The sequence below is a fragment of the Microtus pennsylvanicus genome, chromosome 5 (assembly GCF_037038515.1).
Source record: "Microtus pennsylvanicus isolate mMicPen1 chromosome 5, mMicPen1.hap1, whole genome shotgun sequence".
In the NCBI taxonomy this organism is placed as follows: domain Eukaryota; kingdom Metazoa; phylum Chordata; class Mammalia; order Rodentia; family Cricetidae; genus Microtus; species Microtus pennsylvanicus.
The window spans coordinates 82,906,437-82,934,335 of NC_134583.1; the positions used below are offsets into that span (position 1 = coordinate 82,906,437).

At 51.3% G+C, this 27,899-nt stretch overlaps 1 protein-coding gene and 1 pseudogene across 1 annotated transcript in view; both read left to right on the forward strand.

Moving 5' to 3' along the window:
* Positions 1 to 9,688: 9,688 nt before the first annotated feature.
* On the forward strand, positions 9,689 to 10,140 carry LOC142851360 (large ribosomal subunit protein uL15 pseudogene; annotated as a pseudogene).
* A 13,335-nt stretch (positions 10,141 to 23,475) lies between these two features.
* Muc5ac (mucin 5AC, oligomeric mucus/gel-forming) overlaps positions 23,476 to 27,899 on the forward strand; it is a 31,036-nt gene continuing 26,612 nt past the window's right edge. Inside the window, exons 1-8 of the mRNA XM_075975219.1 lie at positions 23,476 to 23,548; positions 24,204 to 24,278; positions 25,082 to 25,141; positions 25,459 to 25,720; positions 25,989 to 26,103; positions 26,446 to 26,536; positions 27,383 to 27,492; positions 27,611 to 27,824. Of these exons, the coding sequence (XP_075831334.1) occupies positions 23,476 to 23,548; positions 24,204 to 24,278; positions 25,082 to 25,141; positions 25,459 to 25,720; positions 25,989 to 26,103; positions 26,446 to 26,536; positions 27,383 to 27,492; positions 27,611 to 27,824 (1,000 nt within the window). The remainder of the gene's footprint in view (positions 23,549 to 24,203; positions 24,279 to 25,081; positions 25,142 to 25,458; positions 25,721 to 25,988; positions 26,104 to 26,445; positions 26,537 to 27,382; positions 27,493 to 27,610; positions 27,825 to 27,899) is intronic.

Genomic DNA, 27,899 nt, shown 5'->3' on the forward strand with positions numbered 1-27,899 from the left:
TACAATCCCAGAGAACCTAGACAACAATGAGGACCCTAAGAGAGAGACATGCATTGGATCTAATCTACTTGGGAAGTAGAAAAAGACAAGATCTTCTGAATAAATTGAGAGCGTGGGGACCTTGGGAGAGAGCTGAAGAGGGGGGAGAGGAAGAGAAGGGAGCAGAGAAAAATGTGTAGCTCAATAAAATCAATAAAAAACAAAAAACAAACCCTGACAAATCTTTTTTGTTTGTTTGTTTTTGTTTCTCAAGACAGGGTTTCTCTGTAGCTTTGGAGGCTGTACTGGAACTAGCTCTGTAGACCAGGCTGGGCCTCAAATTCACAGAGATCCACCTGCCTCTGCCTCCTGAGAGCTGAGTTTAAAGGCGTGCGCCACCACTGCCTGGCAAAATCTGACAAATCTTACAGCTAAGTAAGGCAGCTGCTCTAGCCCTGAGTACAAACATGGTTCCTCTGTGTAACTGTCCCCATTGTGGGGACACAGGATCTCCCCGCCTTCCTTGACTGTCTCAGTCCCTACGATTCTGGCACTTTCCCTTCAAGCCATGAGCTGACACTATCTGGTTCTGAGAGTTCTTTCAGGACAGAGTGACTGTGTCCCTCAGAGTTATCTCAGAAGAGAGATCCGTGTCATCAAACATGTTAACTTATTGAAGAGAATGAAGGACAACCATGGCGGGGGTGCTGGGTTCAGGGCTTAAGGAGCCCCAAAATGGATGTGAGTTTGGGGGCTCCATGGCAGGGCCACATACTCCAGACTGTCACTGTGATTTCAGGTCCTCGACTGGGGCCTGACCACGGCTGTCAGGAATCCTGCTTTCAGGTTGTGACTCTGCTCCTGTTTGGTTGTGAATGCAGTGTGCGCACACCTTGGTAGCTTGAATTAATGGTGTGGGAGCCACACAGGGTGACAAGTGGCAAGGTGTGAGTAGACAAACAGCCTGGGGAGATGGACTTAGGGCATCCATACCGAATTCCAAGCCAGATGTATGGTCTAAGAGTCTGTGGGGGGACCGTGGGAGGACTGTGGCAGCTGCAGAACTATTGTGGGGACTGTGAGACCACTGTGGGCCAATTATAAACCCCCAGCTCATGCAGCCTTTGACATGGCCCCAGCCAGAGCCCCAGAGGTAAAGTGGTCAGCTCTGCCCCCAGGGAGGATCCTGTCTATGGCCCCTGCTCTGATGTCTCAGCTCCCCCATATTTCCTGCTCCCTATACTTGGCCTCCTTCTCTTACACTGTGGTGAAAACAGCTGTGCCCCCCACCTCCCAGGGTCAGGGAGATCCCCTCCATCCTCCATTTTATTCTCACACTCCTCAGCCTGTGTGGTCACTAGATTTGCTGGCCGCCCCCTCCTGTGAATTGAGATCTGGTTCGCCTCTCATACCTTCTCCCCTTCCCCGCCCCCCAGCTCCAGGCACAGTCCTAGCAATGCAGCATGTCTAGGGTCAGGCAGATGTTAATGGTACCAGGATGTTCCCAGGCAGTCAAGCAGAGCCACCCCGTCTCCAGTCCAGGAGACAGCTGAGGATGACCCCGTGTCTGGTCCACGCCCTCTAGCCCGAGGGTGGTGCCCAGTGTCCTCCCAGGCTTTGGCTGGCATTACTGAGAGACCGTGATTACTTTCTCTCTTTCCTGGGTTCAGAAGAGGGCTAAGCTTCCCAGGAAGTACTGGGTAAGGAGCTGGAGTGGTACCCCTTTTCTCCTGGAGTTCTCTTCAAGAAGGTATAGGATTGAGGAGGCCTCACGTCTGGTTCTCGTGTCATTTCCGAGAGTGTCCATCAGTGTGGGTCTTCTACTGCCCTCTGCTATCCCCTTACCTTCCCTCTTGGCCTGAAGTGGGGTCAGGGGCTGAGCATGGCTGCAGAGTCACCTGGTCCACTCTGTTGTTCTTGTTCTGTCTGAATCCTTGGTCTGAGCCAGTCTGTCTCCACCCAATGCTGGTTCCCATGCCCCAAGGAAAGATAAACCCAAAGTTTGTTTTCTGAAGGAGGAGGGTGGCAGAAGAAGATATTCTCCTTTTCTATGAATAAGCGTGTCTTTCGCTAGTGTGCATGCCAAGGTACACGGCTCATAGGCTCTGAAACCTGGCTGGGCTGTAGCCCATGACTCAGGGTGCCCTAGGAAACTGGAACCACCCATCTCAGCCGGAAGAAATCCTAGGCTAACCCCAACAGCAGGCACACACCTTTATCATCCACAGGGTGTCTTTCAAGTACCTTCCGACCTGCTGACAACCGCCAGTGCTGGTTTGGAGGCTCGGGCTAGTCTTCCTCCAGGTACCCAAGTTAAGTTGTTCAGACCTGAACAAACCATAGACTGGTCACAAGGTTCTTCTCACATTGGATGAACTTTGCAGGGGCACAGTGCCAGTGGCTCAAGGTCATGGCTTGGTCAATGCTTACTGAGCCAGAGGAGGAATGAATAACTCAAAACTCTTCCAGCTGCACGTGGGTCCACCACAGGCCCACAGAAAGGCCCCAGGCTACTTATTCATGTGGCCTCAGGTTGAGTCCTTCTGTGGTAGAGTGGCCTGGACCAATAAGTCCCAGGGACCCTGTCTCTTCCCTCTACCCTTTCCTCCTTTTCCTCTCTCCTTCCCTCTCCTCCTGCTTCTATTAGTTCTTTACTGGTCCCTCGTTGTTAAGAGCATCTGACACAACGTCAGGCAGGGGAAAGATATTTCTGTCTGTCTCCTCACTCGATCCCTCCATTCATACCTTTGTACAGTGGACATTTTTATCCTGTGTGGACTGTGAGTAGCCAGTACCACCATAGCTCAAATCCAGCCTCAGTGTCCAGTTTGGGCACACAAGGGAGCTTTGTGGATGAATGTAGTACAGGCACACAGCCGTGTGAATGTACCCAGTGCCACAGAACTTTGCCCTTAACATGATCGCAAGGCTGTGTTTCATACTCTGCATACTTCACCATGTTACAGAGCATGATATTAGACACAAAAGGGCCTGGGAAAGCGGCGTCCCATTGAACCTAGTTCTAAGTGCACACGCCAGTGGTATAAATCCATTCACAATGTTGTGCAACTATCACCGTCATTCACTTCTAGAATTTTCCATTTTTTTAATAGTTGGAACCCTGATTTTGTCAAGTATTGATCCCCCAGCCCCCAACACCCTATTTTGTTTTCTGTTTCTGTGAATCTGACAACCATGATGAATGTCCTTTAAAGGCTGAGTAATGTCCTCCCATGGGGACGACCACACACGAGACAAGAGGATTGCTTCGCCTGTCCAGTTATCTGTCAGATACTTGGTTATCTACCTCTGGGATCTTGGATATAAAGTCGTGTGAACCTGGTTGTGCAAAAAGCTGGCTCATTGTTAGAATCAAGCATGTGTGTGTTGCCCACCAGGAAGGTAGGCTGGCCAAGGCACGATTCTCTAGATGCCTGTGTCCAAGTCATCTGGAACCAACCAAAGCTCTGGTAGAGGAACTAAGTTGTTCTGACTCCACCCATCCTAGCCCCGGTCAGAAGTACAAGGGTGCAATTGTCATTCCATGTGGCTAGTGCCCTGGCCCTCCTGGGTGGCATGCTATGTATCAGGGCCAGCGGTCACTGCTCCAAGTGTCCAGCTCACTTCTGTCTCCTTAGCAGGTATATCTTGGAAGAAGGCATAAAAGGATAGGGATATATAATTGGGCATATATAGCTGAGTATATAATTAGTTCCCCACTTCTGAGGCCAGGCTGCCGAGGCCATCAGCATCAAAGGTCATCCTGGGATGAGGCATCTCCATGGAGATAGCTAATACTCATGCCAACCTGACAGGAGACAAACCTCTGGGCTTGTCTGTGAGGGAATTTCTAGATTAGGTCAACTGAGGTGGGACAATCCACCCTGAGTGTGTGCAGCACCACTTGGTGGGCTGGGGTCCTCAGACGGATAGAGGAAAAGGTGAGCTGAGCGCCGCACCTATCTCTCTCTGCTTCCTAGCTGCAGATGCAATGTGAGCGGCAGCCTCCCATTCCCACCACTGTCTTCTCCACCACGACGGACTGGACCCTTAAATGTCAGCCTGAACGAATCTTTTCTTAGGTAGCTTTGTCAAGTATTTTGTCGGAGCAGTGGGAAAGGCAACATGTCCGGGAACCCCTGTCTGATCCTCATGGACGCTCCGTCCTTTTCCTGCCCTTTGCGCGGTGAGCATGGCGGTGAGGACCCTTGTCCAGTCCAGCCAGGCCCCATGCCACCCAGCGGTCTTCTGTCCTGCGTCCCAGCCCTTCGAATCTTGTTGCACATGCTCCATTCACACAGTGTACACCTCCTCACAGCTTGGCTACCTCTTACAGCCCCTTGTCTGGCCAGAACAGAAGTGAGGGTTCAATGGATTCTCAGCCCAGGAGCACCTCAAGCCTTCCACGTGAAGGGAGAAAGGGGTGTCTAAGGGGACAAGCCAGGGCAACGTGGAAAGATAATTGTCAAGCAGGGCCCAAGTCAAGTCAGTGAGCCGTATAATTAGCCAAGTGCCCTGAGGAGGTCAGGAAGGGAGGAGAGGAGGTGTGAGATGGGGCAGGGGCATGAGCATGACTGCGGACAGGTCCCTGAGTATAGGGGAGTCTGGGGTACCTGGTCCCCAACCCCATCCTCTCACTATAGACCTTAGAGGAGTGAACCTGCACCTCTGCTCCACGGTCCACTTCCTAAGACAAGGCCATATCCACCATGCCTTCATCAGGCAAAGACTTCTTACACTGTCTGCCCGTGCCTGCATGGTGCACCAAGGACACCAGGGTGGAGCTCAGACCAGAGGGGGTCTCATGTATCACATATCTCCCTAGAGCAGCATGGGATCCCACTCTCCATAGGCGCAGGACTATCAAGTGTGTAGGCAGGGTTCATGGCACACTTTCAGGATGTTACCCATAGAACCAGGTATAAGACAAACTATGGAGTTCCGGAGACTCCAGTACTGGTCTCGTGCCTTCCCTCCAGCAGGTGCTGAAGACGGAATATGACCTTGAACAAGGCAGTTCCCAAGGAGAGTCAGTCCTGTCCCTGGTAGCCATAGGCCTTGATCCTGGTGGAGGCTCAGGAGTGTCTGCCACACAAGGCTGTTGGTAGCCTTGGAAGCCCACCTTTACCAACTCTCTCTTTCCCTTCCCTAAGACTGGAGCCTCAAGCTCGTGACAGCTTGGGTGTGTGGGGGGCTGGGGTGACCATGGTGGTGGGGGCGGGGGTGAAGGTGGTGGTGGTGACACTCCCTGGCCCTGAGGGGACATCAGAGGCCTTTATGGTGCTACCTCAACATTGTCATTGTGTCTGGGGAAACCAAGACCTAAAGATACCTAGCAAATCCCGGCAGAGCTGGACTCATACCCACCTCCCCATTGCCCTGCTTAGAGCCGTCTGCCTGCTGTGCCTGGCCAGGGAGCAGAGACAGAGGAAAGTCTAAAAGGGGCTGTTGTTCAAGAAGACAACCAAGACACCTGGCGATTCCCTCCAGCTGATGGGTGCCCCTCGGCTCAACCACTGCCACGAGTGGTGAGCCATCCCCCAGGGCAGCTGTCCTGCATCTGCACACAGCTCCAAAATGATCCCTGCAGGTATGGGGTGTAGGGAAAAGAGGGGCTGAAATCTGAGCCCCCCCCCCCCGCCTAAGGTGGCAGAGGGGCCTGCCAGGCTCTGGCACTGGTCTTGATGGATATCTGGGAACACCACCCACCAGCTTGTCCCCTTATCTACACTTTGTGTGGCTCCTCTCGGGTGCGGTTGCATTGTGGTTGATAAGCCGCTTAGCTTGGCGTGCGCCCTTAGGCTTTATCGAGGCCAGGATGTTGTCTCAGGTGGAGTTGGGCAGGCCCAGGGGAGAGGTGTTCCCAGGCTACAGAGAGGCAGCACTGCCCAGCTCCCACCAAGAAGGGGGAGGGCTGTGGAGGCCAGGCCGGGGCCGGCTGCTCCAGGGGCCTAGGTGGATGGGAGCCAAGGCTGGCACGCTCTTACTTAGTCATCAGAGACAGCATTCCTCACCATGTGTGTGCCCCCGTGTGTGGAGCATGAAGGTTAATGAGAAGGGGAAGCAGCCTTAAGCACTGGGGTTTGTAGCTGGGCCTGGGCACCCGGGGGACCAAATGCACCCCTGTGTTACCTCTTATCAGTTCCTGAGACTGCACCCACAGGAAGGGAAACTGGCGACTATCGCTGCCTCTTTTGAAGTCAGATCTCATCCCAAGATGGGTCTGAGCATCTTACAGTGACCCACGACTAAAACCAAAATAAAGTTAGCACGAAAACTGTGTAAAATTAACACAGATGTGGGAATCTGGTGGCAAGTGGCAAGCCGGATGCTTGGCTCATGGGTGGCAGGGATGGGATGGTGAGAGACGGGCCAGATGAAGTGGGGAGCCTAGACAGGCTAGAGGGCTGGAGTATGGATGGTCCAAGAAAGGGGGTCTGGGGACACTGAGGGAGGCACAGGGTGTTCAATGGAGAGTTTGGGGAGCTGGGCCGGGTGGATGCACCTGGTGCCCTCCTCTGTCCTGCCCCAGAGCTCACTTATATCCAGCCTATGCCCAGTCAGTCTGGCTTCCCACCTGAGACCTCCTAGCATGGCCAGGTTCTGCCTCAACACATCCTGCCTGTCTCTTCTGAGTCTGTGCCAGAGATATAACCCCATCCAGTATCATGCCCCCACAAGCCAGCCCCCCACCCACTTATCTAAATGCTCTATGCCTAAGCCCCTTTCCCAAAGCCCCCATCCTCTCAGCAGGAAATGCAGCTTCTAGAGTCTGTTCCTACCCACCCTTTACTCTCAAGCTGATGAGGACCAGCAGTCTCTAGCTGGTGGGCCTGGGGCCTCAAGGGTGCCTCCCAGCCTAAGTATTGTTGCAGATCTGGGGGAAAGGCAAACAGCTCTTTGTGTGAGACCTCCTCTTCTATTCCAAGTGCTCCGGGGACAAAAGCTGGAGGCTGAGGAGCCCCACAGTCTAGACAACCTGGCCCCACCCAGCGGGCACCTGGGTGAAGCGGAGGCGGTGTGAGAAAGAGCTCGGGCGTTCCTGAGACTGCTAGGTCCCTGGTCCAAAGCGGGGAGGGCGAGATTCTAGCAGGAAGGTCGTTCTATACAGTCTGAGTCTCTCTGGACCCCAGCAACCCTGGGAACTGCCAAAAGGCCAGAGGACGGCCAGTGGAGGCCAAGCTCAGTTCTGTTGCTCCTCTTCCTGAAGTGAACCCCCCTGGGCCCTGCATGGGCATTCTGGCCAGGACAGGAGTGGCCTGGGCTCTGGGCAAGGCTCTTCTCTTCTTCCTTGCCTCGTCTCCCCTCTCTGACCCTGCCACTAACACCATGAAGTCACTGTAGGTGACCCTGATTCTGAGATCTTAGGGGGTCCCTTGAGAAAACCTCAGCCATGGTTTTCCAGCCTTAGGACTCTGCCATCGTCCCCATGACATTCTATACACACGCTTCTTTGTTTATTTAGGCTTAAGATCCCTTCCTGGGGAATAGAAAGCAACAGCAAATCAGGCCTCCTTACAATGCTCTTGGGAAGATCCCCAGCTGTCATTGGTTCTGCACTCTGCTATGGTGTGCAGAGATCCTCTCGATCCTCCATTAGCAGCGGAGATGCCCAGTGAGCCCACAGTGTACACACTGGGACTACTCCTTGGCTCTCTAAACCGCAGGCTTTTAGGACAACCAAATGGTGACTATGGAGCTGGTGATCCATAGGCCTAGGGAGAACTGCAGAGACTAGGAAGGCCATATCCATGTGGACAACACACACACACACACACAGCTGTGATGGGGCCCATTAAAAACATTCAGGAGAGAAAAACAGGTTATTAAGTAAAGTAAGGCAGTTGGAGGGCATGAAGGGCTCCCTGTGAACAGGGAGGAAGAGTGTGGAGAGATAGTGGGGGTTCCCTTCAGCGCTGAGAAGTGGCTCACAAGAGACGGACGCATCTGCCACTCATAGTCATGGATTTGGAGAGCATAGAAAAGGCCCTATGTTTAACACTGGAGAGCAGAGAGAGGAGGACAGTATCAGAGGGATCCAAACCAGTACAAGGAAGTAGATGAAGTGTGAGCTTTCTTCATTGCTGTGATAAAGTACCCGTATCTAGCAAACAACCTGAAGGAGGAAGGGCTGGTTTTGGCTCATGTTTTCAGAGGGTCCATTTGGTCTGTGGTCACTTGGACACATCACGATAGCAGAAGTGTGTAGCAGAGAAAAGTCTAGCTCTCACGGCAGACAGGAAGCGGAGAGGGAAGGTACCACTTTCAAAGGCACGTGGCAGTGACCTACTTTCACCAGCTAGGCTCCTTCTAATGCTTCCAGAACTTTCCAAGGTGAGGAGCATGTGTTCAGCACATGAGCTGGGGGAGTGGGGACATTTTGTATTCAAACTATGGCAGCTGGTTCCCCGGGAGGAATCTCTCCAGTTTCCAGGGAGAGGAGGCGAGCTCAAGCTAAATGCCTAAAATGGTAGTGCCGGCTGGACCCGCATGTTTAACATGTGAGCCTGTAGCAGGAGCAGGTGGTTTCTCTTTCAAACTGTGCTACCTCTATCCACAGTCTGCAGGCTCCTGACAGGAGAGCTCAAGGTGGAGTCAGAAGCTTGCTAGACAGAGCAGACAGGTTCAGCATGATGTTGCCAGATCTTGAGTTAGGAATCTGGGGGGGGGCACCACAGAGAGGTGCTGAGGACCAAACTCACTGACTCTTCATTCTGGCCCATTTCCTCAACTTAAAAACTTCCCTTTCATCGACTGAAGTGCAAAGCCAGTCAGGATCCTTGCTCTCATAGGGGTGAGTCCCCTGGGATTATATTTTAGTGGGGTGGTGACCTCAGCATGTGCTCTTCCATGTCCTAGCCATGGAGCCGAGAAGGTGAGCAGAGTGGAACACCACAGAAGAGAAGCAACAGGCAGGGGGATGAAATCTTGCTTTCTAGAGCTGAAGTGATGAGAAAAAAAGGGCACCCTAGAAAAAATGGAGAACTAGCCAGAAATAGCAACTCGTGTACGCATTTCCAGCGCTTGAGAAAATGAGGGATTTTCACGTGTTCAAGACCAGCCCAGCCTGGGCTACATTGTGTGACCTTGTCTACAACCTACATAACAAGTACCAGACTAGGCAGGGCTACACAGCAAGGTCTTGTCCCAATCCTCAATCCTTTATTCCCCAAATAAAAAAGAACACACACACACACACACACACACACACACACACACACACACACACAGAGAGAGAGAGAGAGAGAGAGAGAGAGAGAGAGAGAGAGAGAGAGAGAGAGAGCTGCCTTAGTCCATTCAAACAAAACCACAGAAAAAACAGTGCACAAAGGACGGTAGAGGCTGGTGGAGCTAAGGTTTCGTCTCAGCGAGGCACCATCCCTTCTTCCCTTTAGGCCAGTGAGATTTCAGTGAAGGCTGTGTGGATGCATGGATCCTCCTCCCGCCCCTACCACACATCCATTCTTCCCTCTCGGCTCACCTCACTGGTGACCAAGCCTCTATAGGGTCAATGGCGGACTTGTGAAGACTTGTAACTAGATACCTTGTCCCACCCTAGTCAGCGAGAATCAGACCCATGTGAGCAATGAGCAGAGACCACTCGGGCGCTCAGATACCTGGAGTGAGTGTGAGCCTCCTCCTGATGAATCAGTGCTACAGGAAGCCAAGCAAAAGAGTTTTAACTCTGTCTTTCCTTTCAGCTGCCACCATGCCCTCTGAACTGAGGAAGACCCAGAAACTGCAGGGTCACATGAGCCATGGTCACAGCTGCATCGGTAAACACCGCAAACAGCTAGGAGGCTGTGGGATGTGTGAGGCACGCATCACCGCAGATCAACTTCAGCAACTATCACCCAGGTTACTATGGGAAAGTTGGTATGAGACATTATCATTTAAAGTGGAACCAGAGCTTCTGCCCAATTGTCAACCGGGATAAATTGTGGACTCTGGTCAGTGAGCAGACACGGGTCAACGCTGCAAAGAACAAGACTGGGGTTTTGTTTCCACGATCAGGCTACTACAAAGTTCTGGGGAAGGGAAAACCCCCTAGGCAGCCTGTCACCGCGAAAGCCAAATTTCTCAGCAGAAGAGCTGAAGAGAAGATAAAGGGTGTTTGTTGGAGGTGCCTGTGTCCTGGTGGCTGGAAGCCACCCAAGGTAATTAACTAAATGCTAATATTTTCCAAAAAAGAGAGAGAGTTTTAAGCTCCAGAGTCTCTCAACAGAACCTGTAAAACCCAGGCTTTGATAAGAGATCAGTACAAGAACCAGGAAGCTCTCCAGCTGAAGTCAAAGGTGATCAGCAGAGGTCAATACTGAGACACCACAGTCTGATTCCTCAGCCAAGACCGTAACGCAGCCTCTGTGAAAAAGGCTTCCATGGGGGCAAGACAGAGGCAAGCTTAAAATACACACAGAGGCTCAACAAAGAACAGAGAATCCAAATAAAGATATAAAAAATACCAAGGAATAGGGCTGGAGAGATGGCTCAGAGCTTAAGAGCTCTTGCTCGTTTTTCAGAGGACCCCGGTTGGATTTCCAGCACCCACATGGTAGCTCACAACCATCTGTGACTCCAGTGCCTTCTTCTGGCACAATAATCTCCAGGCACCAGACACACAAGTGGTACATAGACATATATTCAAACAAAATACCCATACACACAAACTAAAATGCAAATGAAAAAAGAATATTAAGGAGAACCAAATGGAGATTTTCTTTTTTAGGACTGAAAACTCTGATAATGGAAAAGATAAAAAAACAAAAAACAAAAGCTCAGGGTGTGTGTGTGTGTGTGTGTGTGTGTGTGTACGTGTGTGTATGTATCTGGGTGTGAAATGTGGTTCACAGGCCCACCCATTTCAACCCTTGGTCTTTGACTGTGGGGCATTGTTTAGGGAGGTGGTGGAACCTTTAAGAGATGGGGCTTTGCTGGAAGAAGTGGATCACTGAGGGATCAACCTTGAGGGTTGTATAGTCCAGCCCTCGCTCTACATAAGTCTCTCTGATTCTGGTCCACCGGGAAGTACAACCACTGGCCATAGAGTGGCCCACCACCAAACCTTCCCCATGATGGACTGTAGCTTTGAAACAATGAGCCAACACAAGCCCTTCATCCCTTAAGTGGCTTTTTGTATTTGGTCACAACATTGAGAAATTAGCTACTATGGTGGGCTTAAGTGACAGACGGAAGGGGAAAGATCCTGGGAGAGGATGAAACACTGAACTAAGATGTGGAAGTCAACACAGACGATCCAGGCTGGAGAGGAGATGGACTACCAGAGGCTGGGAAGGCAAACACACACACAGCCTTAGCAACCCAAGGAACTGTATCAGAGAGCTCACACTGATGCCTTCCGTGGCATGTTAGTCACTCTTCACGTGACCAAATACCTAACAAAAGCAGCATAGGGAAGGGTTGGTCTGACTCACTGTTGGGGGCAACGGTCCATCAAGATTGAGAAGGCTTGAAGCAGGAGTACAGGGCAGCCAGCCAGTCACATTAGGTCCAGAGGAAGGAGAGAGAGATGAATGCTGGAACCCAGCTTCATTTTTTTTTCCTATTCAGCCCGTGAGATGGTGATTCCCATATTCAGGATGGGTATTTACATCTCAACCAACCCAATCCAGAAACCCCCTAGACATGTCAAGAGTTTGTCTCCTACATTGTATGTAGATCATGTCAGGTTGACAGTCATCTTTGGTGTTACCTGAAGGGCACATGTGTTGAAGGCTTGGTCCCCCATGTGGGTTATGGGGAGGTGGTAGAATCTTTATGGAAAGGGGTCTGGTAGAAGATCCTGGGTCACTGGGAGCATGCCTTTGAAAGGGCTGTTGAGTTACTAGCCTTTCCTTTTTCTTTCTTTTGCTTCTCATCCATGAGGCTAGGGGTTTTAGCTCGCCATACACTCGTGCTGTGATGAGTGGTCTTGTCACAGGTCCCAAGCATGAGCCCAATGGGCATGGTATAGAACCTCCAAAACTTAAGCCCCAAGCAGCAAACCAACCCTACTGTTGTCCATTATCATCCTAAGATGATGACGACCTTAGGTATTTGTATTTGGTTACAGTAACCAAAGCTGTCACAAAGCCATGGGAATCACAGAAGAAGAGGCAGAAGGTATAGCAGGAAAAAATAAAGTACCAAAAAGGGCGAAAATCTCCTGAGTAGAGTGGGAGAGATGGCTCAGCAGTTAAGAGCACTTGCTATTCTTGCAGACGACCTGAGTTGGGTTCTGCGCACCTGTAGTGAAGCTCACAGTAGCCTGTACCTTCAAATCCAGGGGCTCTGACTCCCTCTGGCCTCCACAGGTACCTGGCCACACACGCACATGCGTAGACACATAGTCACACACATAGTTAAAATAAGAATAGCTCTTAAAAAGTTAAAATCTCCCGAGTATGGGCAAGCACTTGAATGCTCAGGAAGCCAAGTGAACCTCAAGCAGGATCAATCCTAAGAGCCCACATGGAACCCTCAGTGCCAAACTTCTGAAAACCAAAGAGAGAGTCTTGATAACGGTGGGAAAGAAGCGTGTTACCTACAGGAAGCACCAACTCAATGACAGCAGGTTCCTCATCAGAAACCACAAAGTTCAAAGGTGCCGGGGCATCCTCTAAGTGTGGGAATACATGTTCCCCAGCTCAGAATGCCACGCCAGAGAGGGCACTCTGAGAAACAGAGGGGTCAGGACCGTCTTAGGAAAAGCCCATGCTCCGAGGCTGGTAGGAACAAAAGGAAAAACACAAATCTACAGTTATGGTTACAGATGCTGCCAATCCTCTCTAAACAATTGCTAGAACAATGAGACCCAAGGCCAACAAGGATGTAGCAGAGATTAATGCTATCAGCCAACAGGACCTAGCCTTCATCCGGGGGCACTCCACCCTGCGGCACACACCTTTCTCTCAAATGCACAGGGACCATGGTTGAGCAGCTGCTTCCTCCAGGCTATGTGACCATCACTGTCTGGAAGCAGAGATGTTGTGGTGACCTAGGAAGACCCTAGTCATGGCAAGGAATGAAGCAAATAACAGCCAGTAGCTTGGTTTGGGGCAATGAGGTTGTTAACGTTCTTAGGTAGAAAGAATCATGGGAGACTGGGCTTCTGTAAGGGGTTTTGCCCCAGCTGTATGTGCTCCTGAGGAGTGCTGGAGTATACAATACATGGAAGGTTAACTGGAGTATACAAGACGTGGAAGGTTGGCTGGAGGATACAGGAGGGGGAAGGTTGGCTGGAAGATACAGGAGGTGGAAGGTTGGCTGGAGTATACAAGACGTGGAAGGTTGGCTGTAATATACAATATGTGGAAGGTTGGCTGGAGTATAAAGAGGTGGAAAGTTGGTTGGGGTCAGGGCTTTATAGTGGTATAGCTGCCTGAGAGTCACCTAGGTTCCTGGCAGTAACTCCAATAAACTCACTGGTTTACTGTTGTGGTTTGAACGTAGAATGCTTCAGGCCAGCTCCTGTGTTTGAACTTGGCCACCAGCTGGTGGCGGTATTTTGGGATGCTGTGGAACATTTCAGAGGTGGATTAGGAAGTGGGTCACTGATGGTGGGCCATGAGATTGACAGCCTAGCTCTGCTTCCTGCCCCAGGCAGATGTGAGCAAGCCACCGCCACCACCTTGAGTTACTCCCGTCTCCTTGCCTTCCCTGGACTGTACTCTCTTAAACCACAAGCCAGGCGAAAGCCATTTTCCTTTAAGAGGCTTCTTGCCAGATACTCAGTAATAGATATGACAATCCTAACTCCTGGATATTCACCAAGCTGGACACGGACAGGCTCTTCTTTGGTCTGCGAGTACCTTCTTTTTCTAGGCTGAAAAATGTTTCTTTAGCTCTCCCATGCAGCAGGCACATGTCCTGGGATCACAAACAGACAAACCTGCATGTACTGAGTCCGATGACAGTAGAATTAAGTCAGAATCAGCACAGAGGAGAGCAAGAGAATCTCCCAACATTTGATAACCAGGAGCGCGTGGCTGTGTAACCCATGCCAAGAGAGGGATGCATTTGGGAAGTTCAATGGTCATTCATGGTAAACTTACACAGAGAAAATCCTCAGGGAAATAAAAAAAATCCCATCTATACAAACCCTGCCGTGGTGAAGAAGAGATGACTCAGTTGCTAAGATGCAGCCCCTGGGATGGAGGGAAGCCTGGTACGGTGAGATGTGCTTGTCATCACAGCACTGGAGAGACAAAGACAGGCAGATTCTACCTGGGGTTCACTGGCCAGCCAGCCTGATCTAGCTGACCAATGAATGACCCTGTCTCACGTAAGTGGACAACCCCCAAGGAAAAAGATTCAAGGTTATTCTCTGTCTCCACATGCACACTCTCACAACCCCCCAACTAATACATATATGCACACACATGCACAAACACACACATGTGCATACATATGAATGCACACACACACTAACCTGTTAACACTTGTTCAATGGTAAAAGGTCAAAGTTTTCTGTTTCCTCCTGGAAAGAGGCAAGGATACTTATCACCACTAGCAAAGTACAAAATTTCTGCTCTAGGTCTCAGATACTATCTGCTAAGGTTTTACCTGACAGTGGACATTCTAAAGGTTTTACCTGACAATGGAAAGGACATTAGATTAGATCTAGGAATGACAAATGGCAGTTTTGGGACTAAAGACAGCTCGAGGTCATTTGGTTCTCTACCTGCCACTCCCCATCTCTCCACCGTCACAAAGTTCTCGCCAGTCAATGAATCTCCAACTCAGAGAACTTCATAGTATCCACAGGCTCGGGGGCCTAAAGCAACACAGATACCACTACTGTCCAGGAGGTTGGGGGTCGACAGTGAGTCAGCAGGACCCCATTTCTCCCAAAGGCTCTTGGGAAAACCCTTTTCCTTCATGTTCCATCTTCCAACGCCACCTGCATTTCCTGACTGCTATCTCCAAAGCCCTTCAACTCTTCATCTATTCTCTGTGAGGTTACTGGGATCAGGAAACCCAGGACGCTCTCCCTGTCCCAAGATCCTGCACCTCTCATCAAGGGAGGGAGTGCTCACGAGTTCAGGGAGTAGACACAGGCATCCGTGGTAGTTAATACTGACTGTCAACCTGATAGGGTCTAGAATCTCCAAGTCTGCAAGGCAGTTTCTGGATTGTGATAATTTGGGTGGGAAGATTCAGCCTAAGTGTGATCAGCATCATTCCATGCACAGGGGTGGGTCCCCAACTGAATAAGAAAAAGCCAAGCTGAGTGCCAACATTCGCCTCTAATTCCTAGCTGTGGGTACAGCGTGACCACCTGATCACCAGAACTTCTCTGCTAGGACATATGAACTAAAACCCCTTCTTCCTTAAGTTGTTTTTACCAGGCCTTTGGTCACAAGAAAAGTAGCTAATATGAAAGTCCAGGGGGCATTACTGAGACTAACACAGTTGGTGAACAACACTGTACGTTCACTACATGCACATGGCTATAGACTATCAGCAGACTACAAGGAATGAGCACTCCTCAGCTGACTCTAAAACCTTAAATACCTAGGTATACAAAAGATACACAAGACGGCTACACTGAAAACTGGAGAAAGCAGAAGAAATTTAGAGACCAGTGTCAGAGGAAAACAGACGACTCGGGATTGTTGAGATGTCATTTTCCCTGCGACTGATCAGCAGCTTTCTTTCTCGACAGTGGGTTGCTCATTCTGGTCTCTATGGGTCTGTAGCTCCTAGGGCAGCCGGAGAAGTGTTGAGGGGAGAAGCTAGAGGACTCTGTTTTCAAAACCTTTACTGGTCAAGATGGAGTGGTCTTGGTATGAACACAGATGCAACGAGTAAGGAACCTGGATACACACATTTGACTCACCATTGAGCCCACTGTTGAAAAACAGCCGCATAGCGACACACTGGAAGTTGGAGTAGATCAAAAGAAACCTTGCTTCAGACTTTATATTACACAAAGCCCCCCAAAAAGTGGTTTATTGTCTTACAGGTAAAACCGGGGCAATAATATCCTAGGAGAAAACGTGAGGCTGAGTCTCCATGGCTTGAAATTGACCAAGTCTTAAGTCAAGGCTACTTGAACAGAATGCAAAATCTCTAGGTGTGAGAGTGAATTGATAAATTGGATACCACCTGAGTTAGAAATTTCATAAAAAGACAATTAAAGGATTCACAGTACATTTCCAAAGGGAATTTATATAGTACACACTTAAAGAACACCTGCAAATCTATATGGCAAAGACACACACCTCAATTTTATTTATTTATTTTTGTGTGTGTTCATGTGTGTGTATGTGTGTGTGTGCCTGTGTGTAGAGGTCAGAGGTCAATGTCAAATGTTGTCACTCGATAGTTTTCTTTCTTATTTTTTAGACAGAGTCTTTTACTGAACTTGGGTCTGCCAGTTCAGCCCGTCTGGCTGGCCAGCAGGCTTCATGGACCCTCCTATCTCCACTCCCTAGCACTGGGATTGAGACAAACACCACCATGCTTTCAAACTCAGGTCTTCATGTTTACCTGGCAGACACTTTCCTTACTGAGCTATCTTCCTAGCTGTTCATACAGTAGTTAAAAAAGGAACTCCGTCAAAGGCTTGAACGAACACACCTTAGCTAGGCTTCTAGTAGCCATAATTAAACTGGACATATCTCTGTCTTCTGAGTGCTCAGGGAATAGCTGCCACTCAAGCCACAGGGAGGCCCCGTATCTGTGTCCCTGGAGTGGGCTGGGAAGGAGACACAGCTTTCTTGAGGACCAGAGGCTCCTCCTGGCCATGCTGCTGGATGCTGGTCTAGAAGCATGTAGGTGGTCGTGGATCAGCCCTGCTGGTGGGAGTTGTCTGGACATCTGACCATGGTCTGACACTAGGGCTGAACCTTGCTATCCTTCCTGTTCTTTTCCTCCTCCCTTTCCTCTCCATAGTTTTATAATTCTGAGGGCTGTGTGGGTGCCTGTGCACTGCCCCTTGCATGGTGCCATCTCCAAGACTCCTGCTGGGCCTGCCTTTTCTATATTCTTCGTGCTTCCGGGTGAACTTGGCTACTCTTGTCCACCTCAGGATGAGTACACCAGGTCTAGTTAAACAAGGCAGGTCAGGGTTGTGCTGTGAGGGTTCTGACTGAAAGGCTGACTAGCTGACAGGTACCCACGTAGGGTGGGGGAGGGCAGAGTCCAGCACCTTTGGGCCAGTAGCACTCGGCTGGCCTGCTGGAACCCTGACCTGGCCCGGGGAGTGATTCAGAGCTGTGCACCCAAGGTACCTATGGATTGTTTACCTGTTCAGTCCTCAGAGACTAAGGTGTGGGAGTAAGCCTGTATATTTTTAGAGCTGGGTGTTAGGTTAGGACAATTCCCCTCACCCCAAAACATGAGTGTCCCTGATCTGGCTGCTCTTCTTGGAGCTAGGCTTTGAGGGTGATATCAGACCCACTGTCAGATATAAGCTGTAGATTATATATCTAGGAACATTGGCCCTACAGCAGCAGCCCCTTTGGGTGAGGACAGGTGGGGGCTCAGGCAAGCAGCCGAAACAGTCCAGTCACCTCCGTCAGGGCCAACAACGCTTGGGAGAGTGCACACACAGATCCCAAGCCAGAGAACCAACAGTTGCTGCCATGTTCCCTACTATTTAAAAAATCATCGTGAAACATACACCAGGCCAGATCTGCCTTAGTCCTTGTCCATGGTCATTTCTGTTGCTGTGACCAAACACCCTGGCCAAAAGCAGCTTAGGAGAGAAGGGGTTTAGAGCTTGGGGGAGAAAGGTTGCTTTCCACCATTGCAGAGAAGCCAGGGCAGCAGGAGTTAGTCACATCACACCCACCATCAAGGGCAAAGAGAATGAACGCACACATGCCTGCCGATCATCTGGCTTTCTCTACTCTTGCACAGTCCGGAACCCAAGCCCAGGGAATGGTGCCAGTCACTTTCAGGCTGCAGCTTCTCTCAGATGTGCTCATAGCCCAAACCGATGTAGACATTTTCTCACTGAGACTCTCTTCCCAGGTGAGGCTGACAAGTTCCGTGCCATGAGGTGTGCGTTCACAGGTGTGCAGCTGTCCCCATCATCTACTTCCAGAATATTCCATCTTCCTAGAAGGGAATTCTGTCAGCCTTAAACTCTGACTCCATTCCCTTTCCAACCCCTTGCAGAATAATTCTTCTTCTTCTTCTTCTTCTTCTTCTTCTTCTTCTTCTTCTTCTTCTTCTTCTTCTTCTTCTTCTTCTTCTTCTTCTTCTTCTTCTTCTTCTTCTTCTTCTCCTTCTTCTCCTTCTCCTTCTTCTCTTCTCCTTCCCCTTCCCCTCCCCCCTCCTCCTTCTTCCTCTGGAAATCCTCCTGCCTCTGCTACCTGAGTGCTGGAATTAAAGGTGTGAAGCACCAGGGCCCAGATTTTATCTTTTTAAGCCTGGTTTATCTCACTAAAGTTTCATTCACACACTGGAATCCCCTGCCCCCGACTTTTGAGACAGGGTATCTTACTATGTCATCCTGGCTGGCCTCAAATTTGCTATCATTTTGCCTCAGGCTCAGGGTGCTGGGATTATAGATGTGTGTTGAGTAATATTCTGGATAATGGGTACAGGATGTCTTTTGCATGTACCAGTGGATTTTGGTTCCTGTGAGTAGTGCTGCCATGAACCTGGATATGCAAGAGTCTCTTGGAGATCACTTCCATTGTTCTGGGTGTGTATCCAGAGCAGTGCTTTCCTATGAACACACTTCAGTGGATACAATTGTGTGTGTGTGTGTGTGTGTGTGTGTGTGTGTACGGGCATCTGTGTGTAGACCACAGGTTGTTTTAAGTGTCTTCAATCATTCTGAAGTTGAGTTTCTGAGTCAGGGTCTCTTACTGATTTTAGAGTCACTGATTCTATTAGGCCTGCTGGCAGGCAAGCTCCAGGGATCCTCGGGTTCCTGACTTCCCAGGGCAGGTTTCTATGTTTGCCAGGCTTCTTTTTTTTTTTTAAATGAAGGCGCAGAGGACTCAAACACCAGGCAGGTCCTCATGCTTCCCTGGTGTGTACTCTGCCGACTGTTTTCCTAGCCCCCAGATGTGATGAATTATTGAGGAAAATGTCCTCCTGACCCACTGTGTAGAATGCAACTTGAACTCATGTTCTTTTTCTGTCCAAAGAGTCAGAGCAGCTATCCATGCCCCACTAGTCTGGTTGGGGCTTAGATCTAGGGAGCCAGTAAGGGAACATTCCCTTCTCTCCCCCCGAGGCTTAGTAAGAGGTGATCCAGAGAGGGCAAGCAACCTGGCCAGGACCCTCAGGTCAGAGTGGGGGAGTAGCAGCATAGAGGGGTGTGGTCAGGGGATAGTACTAACAAAGTCCCCTTGACTGTCATAGACCCAGTGGTTCTCAGGGTTGGCCTGACTGGCTTCGTGATGGCTCCAGAGAAGGATTTGGGCCTGGTGTTTTGCCTCAGGGTCTTTTCTGTCTCACAAATTATCTTCAGGTTCACATTCTCTAGGGGCTCCATTGAAACTGCCTGGAGCCCAGGAGACAGGTAACCAGAGGCCAAAAGAGAGAGGAATGAAGGGCTGTAGGGCAAGAGAGGTTCAGCTCTCAGGGACAGTAGGAGAAAGCCCGATACGCTCTCAAACTAGACAGGCAGAAGTTGGTATGGGGAGTACCAGCCATGTGGGAGGCTGGCACTGGCCACTTTCAGCAGCCATCTATGTGGTCCTTGCTGTGGACTCTGCCAAAACACTGGTCCTTTGGCCAGTACCAGAACCAGAGGGCTTAGGACTTCCTTCAGCTGCCCGGCCAGATCTTGGGAGGAATTCTGTTTGCCTAATGATTCAGAGAAACAAACAAGCATAGGAATGCTCCGAATCAGGGCAGCCCCGCCGCAAAATCAAATTGACGCTATTCCTTTTACCTCTGATGTTGGGGTGCAGTTCCTGGCCCCCGTTCCTTCCGGGCAGGATGAAACAGCACTCCCATGGTCATTGCTTCACCACCTCTCTCCCCTTGGCCCCTCCAAATAAACCTGGAGAAATTTAAGATGCTTTTCTCCCTTATCAAGGAAGTTCCTGGCTTAGTAAAGACCCGCTGGGAAGCCTGCCCCTTCTGTCAACACCTGAGGCAGTTCCTGAAAGCGGCAGGGCTACGTAACCACTCCAGGGCTGTCCCCTTCCCCAGCTGGTGCTACTTCCTCTCTGCCCCCTCTGAACAATGGACTATCAGTCTTTTGCATAAAGCCCCGACAAAGCCCAATCAAACAGGAAGATGCACTTTCCCCCCAAATGCCAACTTTGTAATCAGAGTTGGACTTGGCGGTAGGCTCAGCCCAGCCCCAGGCTTTCAGGACACCCATGCAACACATGGTTAAGTATGGGATAGGACTGGATGAGAAGCCGTCAGGATCATAAAACCTGTGTTTTTTTATGTGCTGTGATTGTGCCTGTGTCCAGAATGACAGGCTAGGAAGTGCTGCTCTGCTCTGTGGATGAGGATGCAGGAATACTTTCTAGTCTCTTGGTTAGCCTCAAGTCTCTGGGAAATCTCCGGGGGGGGGGGGGGGGCGGGGACAGTGGTGCACTGCCACTGAGGCCTTTCCCAGAGACCAGGAGCAAGCGCAGAGGGTCCTGTGCCCACAGAGACTCTGGTATTCATGGTACAGCTGCTCTTACAGATGAGGACTCTGAGGCACGGAGAGGACGATGGGCTGGTGCAGGCCACATAACACAGGATGCCATCTTCTGTCCAGGAAGTAAACCATAAGACAAAGTGCATCCCTGGCTTCCCAGGAAGAGTCCTTAACCACTCACCCCTGGGGAGGAGTAAGAAGGTTGAGGGATCTCAGGTCTGCCCTGCAGGGCACGTGGATTCTCTGAATCAGGCTGATCTGAGGGCCCCGGGACTTTGCCTAGAAACTGGAAGGGACAAGTGTGGGCAGTGGGGAAATGTGAGCCCTGGAGCTCCAGATTCTGAGAGCTGAGGCCCTACCCGGCTCATATGGACCAGTGGCAGGCTGGGCTGAGAGTCAGGCTGTGTCAGGGCTGGGGGCGGGGCGGTAGAATGGGTCTGATTGATACCTTAATGTTAAGTGGGAGCAGGCCCAAGGCTTTGCCTTAGAAGCTTCTGGGGTAGGAAGGGGAGCGAGCTGGAATGAGCATACTGTCTCCTGGAGAACTCAAAGCATCCTCCATGGCCGGGCTAGACTTGTAGATGAGGGCTCTTTGTGTGAGGGTCAAGGAGTCTTGGCACTTCCAGCCACACCTTCAATTCACCAGGCTGTCCAAACTAGCTGCTTTTTGCCTTTCTGTCAGGCTGATCCCAAAGTGGTCCAGCTGCATGAGCCTTAATCTCCACAGAATCGCCAGGCTGATCTGCTAGGATCAAGGGATATCAGATGCTGGTTTCTTGTCCCACATTGGGGGGCAGAGGTGGGGCCAGTAGCCAGACAACAACATGACAACAATGCTCTGTCCTGTTCTGGTCCCTAACATTTCCCTAACTCCATGGTAACAGCTGGGGTGTAATCCCAGCCCTTCCTTTCTGGACTGCAATGAGCCATTCACTTATCAGCTCTTCAAGGAAGGGCTCCAGTCCAGCCCAGGCTCAGCCCTAGAACCGAGTGGCCTCAGGGGCCAGGAAAGGAAGGCTTCTGGACCACTGCCCTAGCCCCATGGCCCCTGTGCCTCTGTGTGCACAGTGTCCTTGCTGTATGTCCTTTCGACTAGTGAGGCTCCAGCGGCTGAGCACAGACCCCACCAGTGATCCATCCCACAAGTCAGGCTTGACTGGCTTCTAGGTTGAGCCATTGCTGCCATGCCTGCCCTGGATCAGAAGCAGAGCAGGCTCCATCCCAGGGTGGAAGAAGGGGCAAGAAGCCAGCCAAACTGACTGGGGTCTGAGGGGTCAGAGTGGGGCTAAAGGTGTGGGCGTGGGACAGAAGCCACTGGAGCCTACAGGGTGGATTTGTGAATTGAATCCTTGTTGTTGAGACGTTAAGCTTCAGGGAGAGTACTGGTTGTAACTGGGGTTCAGTTAGGTTGGAGTTACATGGGAACCATCAACAAACCTGGTAGTTGATGCCCAGTGGCTGAAGTACCCAGAACTGGGTACTAAAGGAAACTCAGTACCCACACGGCCATAACAGGGCTAGGCAGTCACATGGGCCTGGTCCCCAGAGCAGCCCTTCGAATCCTGTGTGCCAAGGCCTAGAGATGGTCTGTCTGGTCTGTGAGCTGGTCAAGGGATCAGCTTACTGTGGTTCAACCCAGTCTCGGACATGATGTGATACCCATCAAAATCAGGTTGATAACTCAGAGGGCCAGAGGGTCAGGACGTGATTTGGGCATGTTTCTTTGTGCTAGGGCCATAGACACTGTTCATCCGGGAGCCTCCTGCCTTGTTGCCAAGGGTGTGGGGAAGGCACAGCCATGGTTGTGCACTTACCCCAGTCTGGGACTGGTCACTGCCTGCAGCTCCTTATGGCCTCCTCATTGAAACTGGTTCCAATAACATGGCCTACCCACCCAGCCATGGCCAGCATGGCCACTTAGCCTGCCTCACAGCAAGCTACTCTTCCCCACCCTCTCCTCCAGGCTCAGTGCTCAGTGCCAAGATCAGTCCCAGCTCTGCAACAGTTGGTGGTTGGGGCAGGGTGGGGGGGTTTCATGTGTCTAAGCCCCAGCCTGCCTTGCTCATATATCCCATGACCTCCCACACCTTTCCCTGTGTGCCCACTCATTCATTCATCCTTCAACTCACTCATTCAACCATTCACTCATAGTCCATTCATGCTTCACCTGTTCATTTACGGATCTATTCATTCATTCACCCATCCTCACTCACCTATTGATTGGTTTATCCATCCATTCATTTACTCAATTGTCCATTCACTTTTGCATTCATTCACTCATTCATTCATTCATCTACTTTGCTCATTGATTAATCCACTCATTCACTCATTTATTGACTCATTCACTGACTTATTTGCTCATTGATTCACTCACTCATCCGTAATTCCTCTGAGGCTCCACACTCCTGTGATATGTGAAGTGTTCTCTCTCTCTCTCTCTCTCTCTCTCTCTCTCTCTCTCTCTCTCTCTCTCTCACACACACACACACACACACACAGCTCCTCTCCAAGGAAAGAGGGAATGACTCCCCAGAACAGCTCTGCGGTAGTCTCAAGAGGCAGCTTTTTCTCAGTCTGGAAGATGTGTCTATTGTGGTACCAGGAACTCATAGGTTAGAATGGCCTGGGTAGGTCTGTTGGGGGGGGGGGGCTGCTTGGAGAGGACTACACAGGTCAGACCTGGAGGAACCTCAGGGAAGCCAGACTCCACCTGCAGACACACCCACCTCTGACTGCTACCACTGACCAACCTAAAGTGACTGAGTGCCCACTGTTTACCTGTGTGAGGGGAATGATAGGCCTGCCCCACCCACCAACGTGAAGCCACTGGTGCTCGAGCCAGCTCTCAGACTACAAAAGGCAGCTGGTGACTTGAGTCTGTCCTCAGAGGCTACCAGTGGGGACGTTTTCCCATGCTCCACAGCATGGGTGTCGGCCAGAGGAAGCTGGTCCCATTCTGGGTCCTAGCCCTGGCCCTGACTTGCAGTCAACACACAGGTAAGATTCAAAGTGTCCAGCTTTTCCAGGCCATTTGGAGAGACATTTTCCTTCCCCCATGCCCTGGACTCAGGTGGGCAGTGGAGTTCAGAGACTTATCTGGGTCCTGGCAGCTAATTTATCTGTGTGAGGGTCCTGCCAGGCATCCCTTGCCCGCGCCCTGACAACTTCAAATGGTCTCTGACTTAAGAGGCAAGGAAGTACTTCTAAGTGCCAGGGATTGAGGTTGGCATCCAATGTGGGGGAGCAGAAGGTGTGTCTCAGAGCCCCCCAAGCTGGTCATAACAGGCTCTCAACCCTCTCGTGTGCCCTGGTTGTGACAGTTTTACCAGAGCACAACCTCTTTGGACTGTCATAAGCTCACAAGACACCATGGGCTGTATATGTTGTAGGCCCAGCAGGGTGTCCTGGGGATGTGGTTTCTCCCAGCACAGCCTCGTAACAGATGCAGGCACCAGGAAACTAGACTTTGCTCGAACCCTCTTGTGTAGGTATGGGGGTGGGCCATTCACCCGCCATCATGGTGATTCTGTGCTTCAGGCCATTGATGAGTGATAATTATGTCCTTCCTTCCATCTGCACACGGATGGCCAGCAGCCTGGGCAGTCTGAGGCTCCTGCTCTCTTCTCAGCTCAGGCCCATCTCCTCTTTGCAGGCCAGACCCATCAGGACACTCTGAAATCTGCCCAGGAACCTCACTCTGACTTCTCTCTCCTTCAAGGGCATGATGGTAAGTCCTAGCCTTTTGTCCCCACTATGCCTGCCATATCCCCTCCCAACTCTACCTTAATGTGACCTTGGGTCCCCCAGGATTTCTTGCCTTAATTAATGCCTCCTCAGCTAGCACACTGAGGAGTGAGAACTTGGAGCTGAGGTGTACCCTGTTGTACATGACTGTTAATCCAGCCCCTGGTGGCATCACAGGCATCCAGGCTCAGGCTCTGAGAGAGATGCAGAAGGTCTGTCAGACTGCCTGGGGAGGCTATGCCCTCTGCAGCACAAGGTCATTGTTCCACCTGCTTAGAGCCTACCGCCATTTCTCTTGGTTTGATTAACCTGTTTCAGTATTACATTCACCATCTGGGACATGACCTAGGAGCTGAGGGATTGGCCACACATGCCAACGCAAGGGGTCTGGTGGGGCGTTGGGGGCCAGCCAGCTCCTTGCAGTTTGCATTCCCCAAACGGGTTAAAAAGGGAGGGGGGCCTGAGAGGTTGAACTACTGACCTAGATCCAGGCATTTGTGAGAATCAGGACATAAATTCCCACGTGCAAACAGAAGTTTCTGGGCTCTGTGGCCACTATGGGCTGATGAATCCAGGGGTTCCCTAGGGGACAGTGAGAGAAGAGAATGCTATATGTAGGCATCAGGCTGGGCCCTGCCCTACCTGGTCCTCAATAGGACCCAAGCAGGACTGGAGACCTGGGAGTCTGCTTCTGCTGACCCTGGGCCCTCTCCTCTGGGCCACAGTGACCCCAAAACCTCACTCAAGGCTGTGTGTATCCCATGATTCAAGCCTCTGTCTCCACAGCTGTCCCACTCCATGGGGTGACCATCATCCCACCACTGAAGACCGTCCCTGTGGTACAAGGTGAGTGAGCCCCAAGGTCTATCTGGGAAAGTGGCTCCTCTTAGCAGGAGTACTCACCCTTAGACCTGAAGAGCTAGTTTAGAAAGGGGTCCCTGATTCCTGGCTGCCAATAAGCATGGGGAAGGTTGGGGGGCATTCAAAGTGGCCGTGAGCTGGTCCCAGGGCTTCCTACATCAGATGGGATCTTAGATCTACAGGAGGCAGCAGCCTATCCTATCCCAGTGGCATATGGAAAACAGATACCCAGTGTAGAACACAGAGGGCATAACAGGGCCCAGAACAGTGCCTCCAAAGCCTGCCATTGCTTCGGTCCACAGCTCTCAACTCAGCACATACCGGGAGGGTGTGCAGCACATGGGGCGACTTCCACTACAAGACCTTTGATGGCCAGGTCTTCCGCTTCCCTGGCCTCTGCAACTACGTCTTCTCTGCACACTGTGGGGGTGCCTATGAGGACTTCAATGTCCAGCTACGCCGTGCCCGAGAGTCTAATTCCACCACTCTGAACAGGGTCATCATGAAGCTCGACGGCCTAGTTGTTGAGCTGACCAAGAGCTCCGTATTAGTCAATAACCACCCGTGAGTCTGGGGCAGTATTGGATGGGTGATGGAGGTGCTGCGTGGTGAGGGGGTCTGTGGGAGACACTGGGGTTGTTAGTGAGACTCCACTCTCAGGAGAGATGCTGAATAGGCACTCCCCACCCCATGCTCAGGTTACTCCTTCAGGTCCTTAATAGGGGCATTCCAGGTCCCTTGTCTCTGTCACACACATGGCTGCAGGGATCTTGTCACCTGGGCTCTCTCGTCTTCTTGCCCCCCAGTACCTTATCCCTACTCTCTTCTACAGGGTCCAGCTGCCCTTCAGTCAGTCTGGGGTCCTCATTGAGCTCAGCAGCGGCTACCTGAAGGTGGTGGCCAGGCTGGGCCTGGTCTTCGTGTGGAATGATGACGACAGTCTCCTGGTGAGGATGGGGGATAGGTAGGGGTGGGCAGAGCCTTCTGGTAAAATGGGGGTGATGGGTGTAGCCTCTCAGTGAGATGAGGTGGTGGGTGAGGAGAGGGGACATAGGCCACACAGCTGATGAAGCTAGGTATCCAAACATCAACAGAGTCTCAGGGTCTTCACCCCCAGACATAGGTCCTGTGTATGTGGGATGTTTGCTTCTGAGTCATGGCTTCATTTGACTTATGGGGAGGGTCTTTTGGCTTGTGTCCCCTCTGGGAGCCCTTAACTCCTTTTTTGAGAGTCTATAGTTCACATCCTGGGTTGTCTATAGTGGGGTCAGATGTCTCCTTAATTTCAGTTGGAGTTGGACACCAAATACACCAACAAGACTTGTGGTCTCTGTGGAGACTTCAATGGCAGTCCAGAGTCCAGCGAGTTCGTCTCTCACAGTAAGTCCCCAGGCAATGCCCTAGGACCCCAGGAGGCTTAGTGTCTCTCTCTCTCTGTGTCTCTGTCTCTCTGTCTCTGTCTCTCTGTCTCTGTCTCTCTGTCTCTCTCTCTCTCTCTCTCTCACACACACACACACACACACACCCCCCTGCTGTTCACACAGGCACATATACCCACACAGGCTTCCCTCCCCACAATTACAGCTCATGCAGAAGTGCGCACACACACCTGGACACACTACACTTGTGTGCATGCACATGGGTGTATACAGGAAACAAGCTTCCTGTCAGACCACTCGTTCTTGGTATCCCTATTCTGGGGACACAAACCCTCCTTCTTTCTTCACCCTGGGAGGGTCACACTTCTTTATCTCCAACCAGTGGCATCACAAATGTGGCTGCATCAGCCAGATACTCCAACATCCCTCCTCTGTCAGTCCCCCCAAGTCCCATATGAGCTGTGGGTGACAGAGCCTGCCTATGCATATGATTGCCCGTCAGGCCAGGCTGTGTGCAAGATCAGCCAGAGTCTGAGGGCTGGTGGGATGTCAGGATCATTCTACAGTCCTCTGAGCTGCGTCACAGCCTGGCTAGGATTGATGGCTATGCATCTGTTAAGGCCTCTCTACCTTAATCCTGTTGCCCTAGGAACTCCAAGCTCTTTCTAGGCTCCTCTCATGGGTTCCAGATATCAGCATCTCAGGGAGTGAGACTGGGGAAGTTAGGCAGGGACCACAGGACCACAGGGGCATTCTCCAAGGGGGAGGGGAGCCTTGGACTTGGCTATTGGGATGATGGGCTGGGGGCCTGGGATCTGTAGAAAGATGTGCTCTGGGCTTCCTGCAGATGTTAGACTGACACCTCTTGAGTTTGGGAACCTCCAGAAGATGGATGGCCCCACAGAGCAGTGCCAGGACCCCCTCCCTGTGCCCCAGAAGAACTGCTCCACCAAATCTGTGAGCCTTGAAAGAAATGGATGGGAAGGGTGGGGAGGAGGGCTTTGGGCTCCGGGATAACCCAGGTGCTTCTGGGAAGCTTGGGGTCTGAACCCAGCATGGACCCCCCCTTGTCCAGGGCATCTGTGAAGAGATCCTGAAAAGTCAGCTGTTCTCAGACTGCTCGGCCCTAGTGGACATCAGCAGCTACCTGGAGGCTTGCAGGCAGGACCTCTGTCTCTGTGAGAGCCCCGACCTGTCCAGCTGTATCTGCCAAACTGTGGCTGAATACTCCCGGCAGTGTGCCCATGCTGGAGGAAAGCCCCAGGACTGGCGGGGTCCCAACCTCTGCTGTAAGTGCCCTCAGTCCCCTTTCCCCACCATCAGAGCATCCTCCAGCAGGGAAGTGGGACCTGGCTTGATCTGAG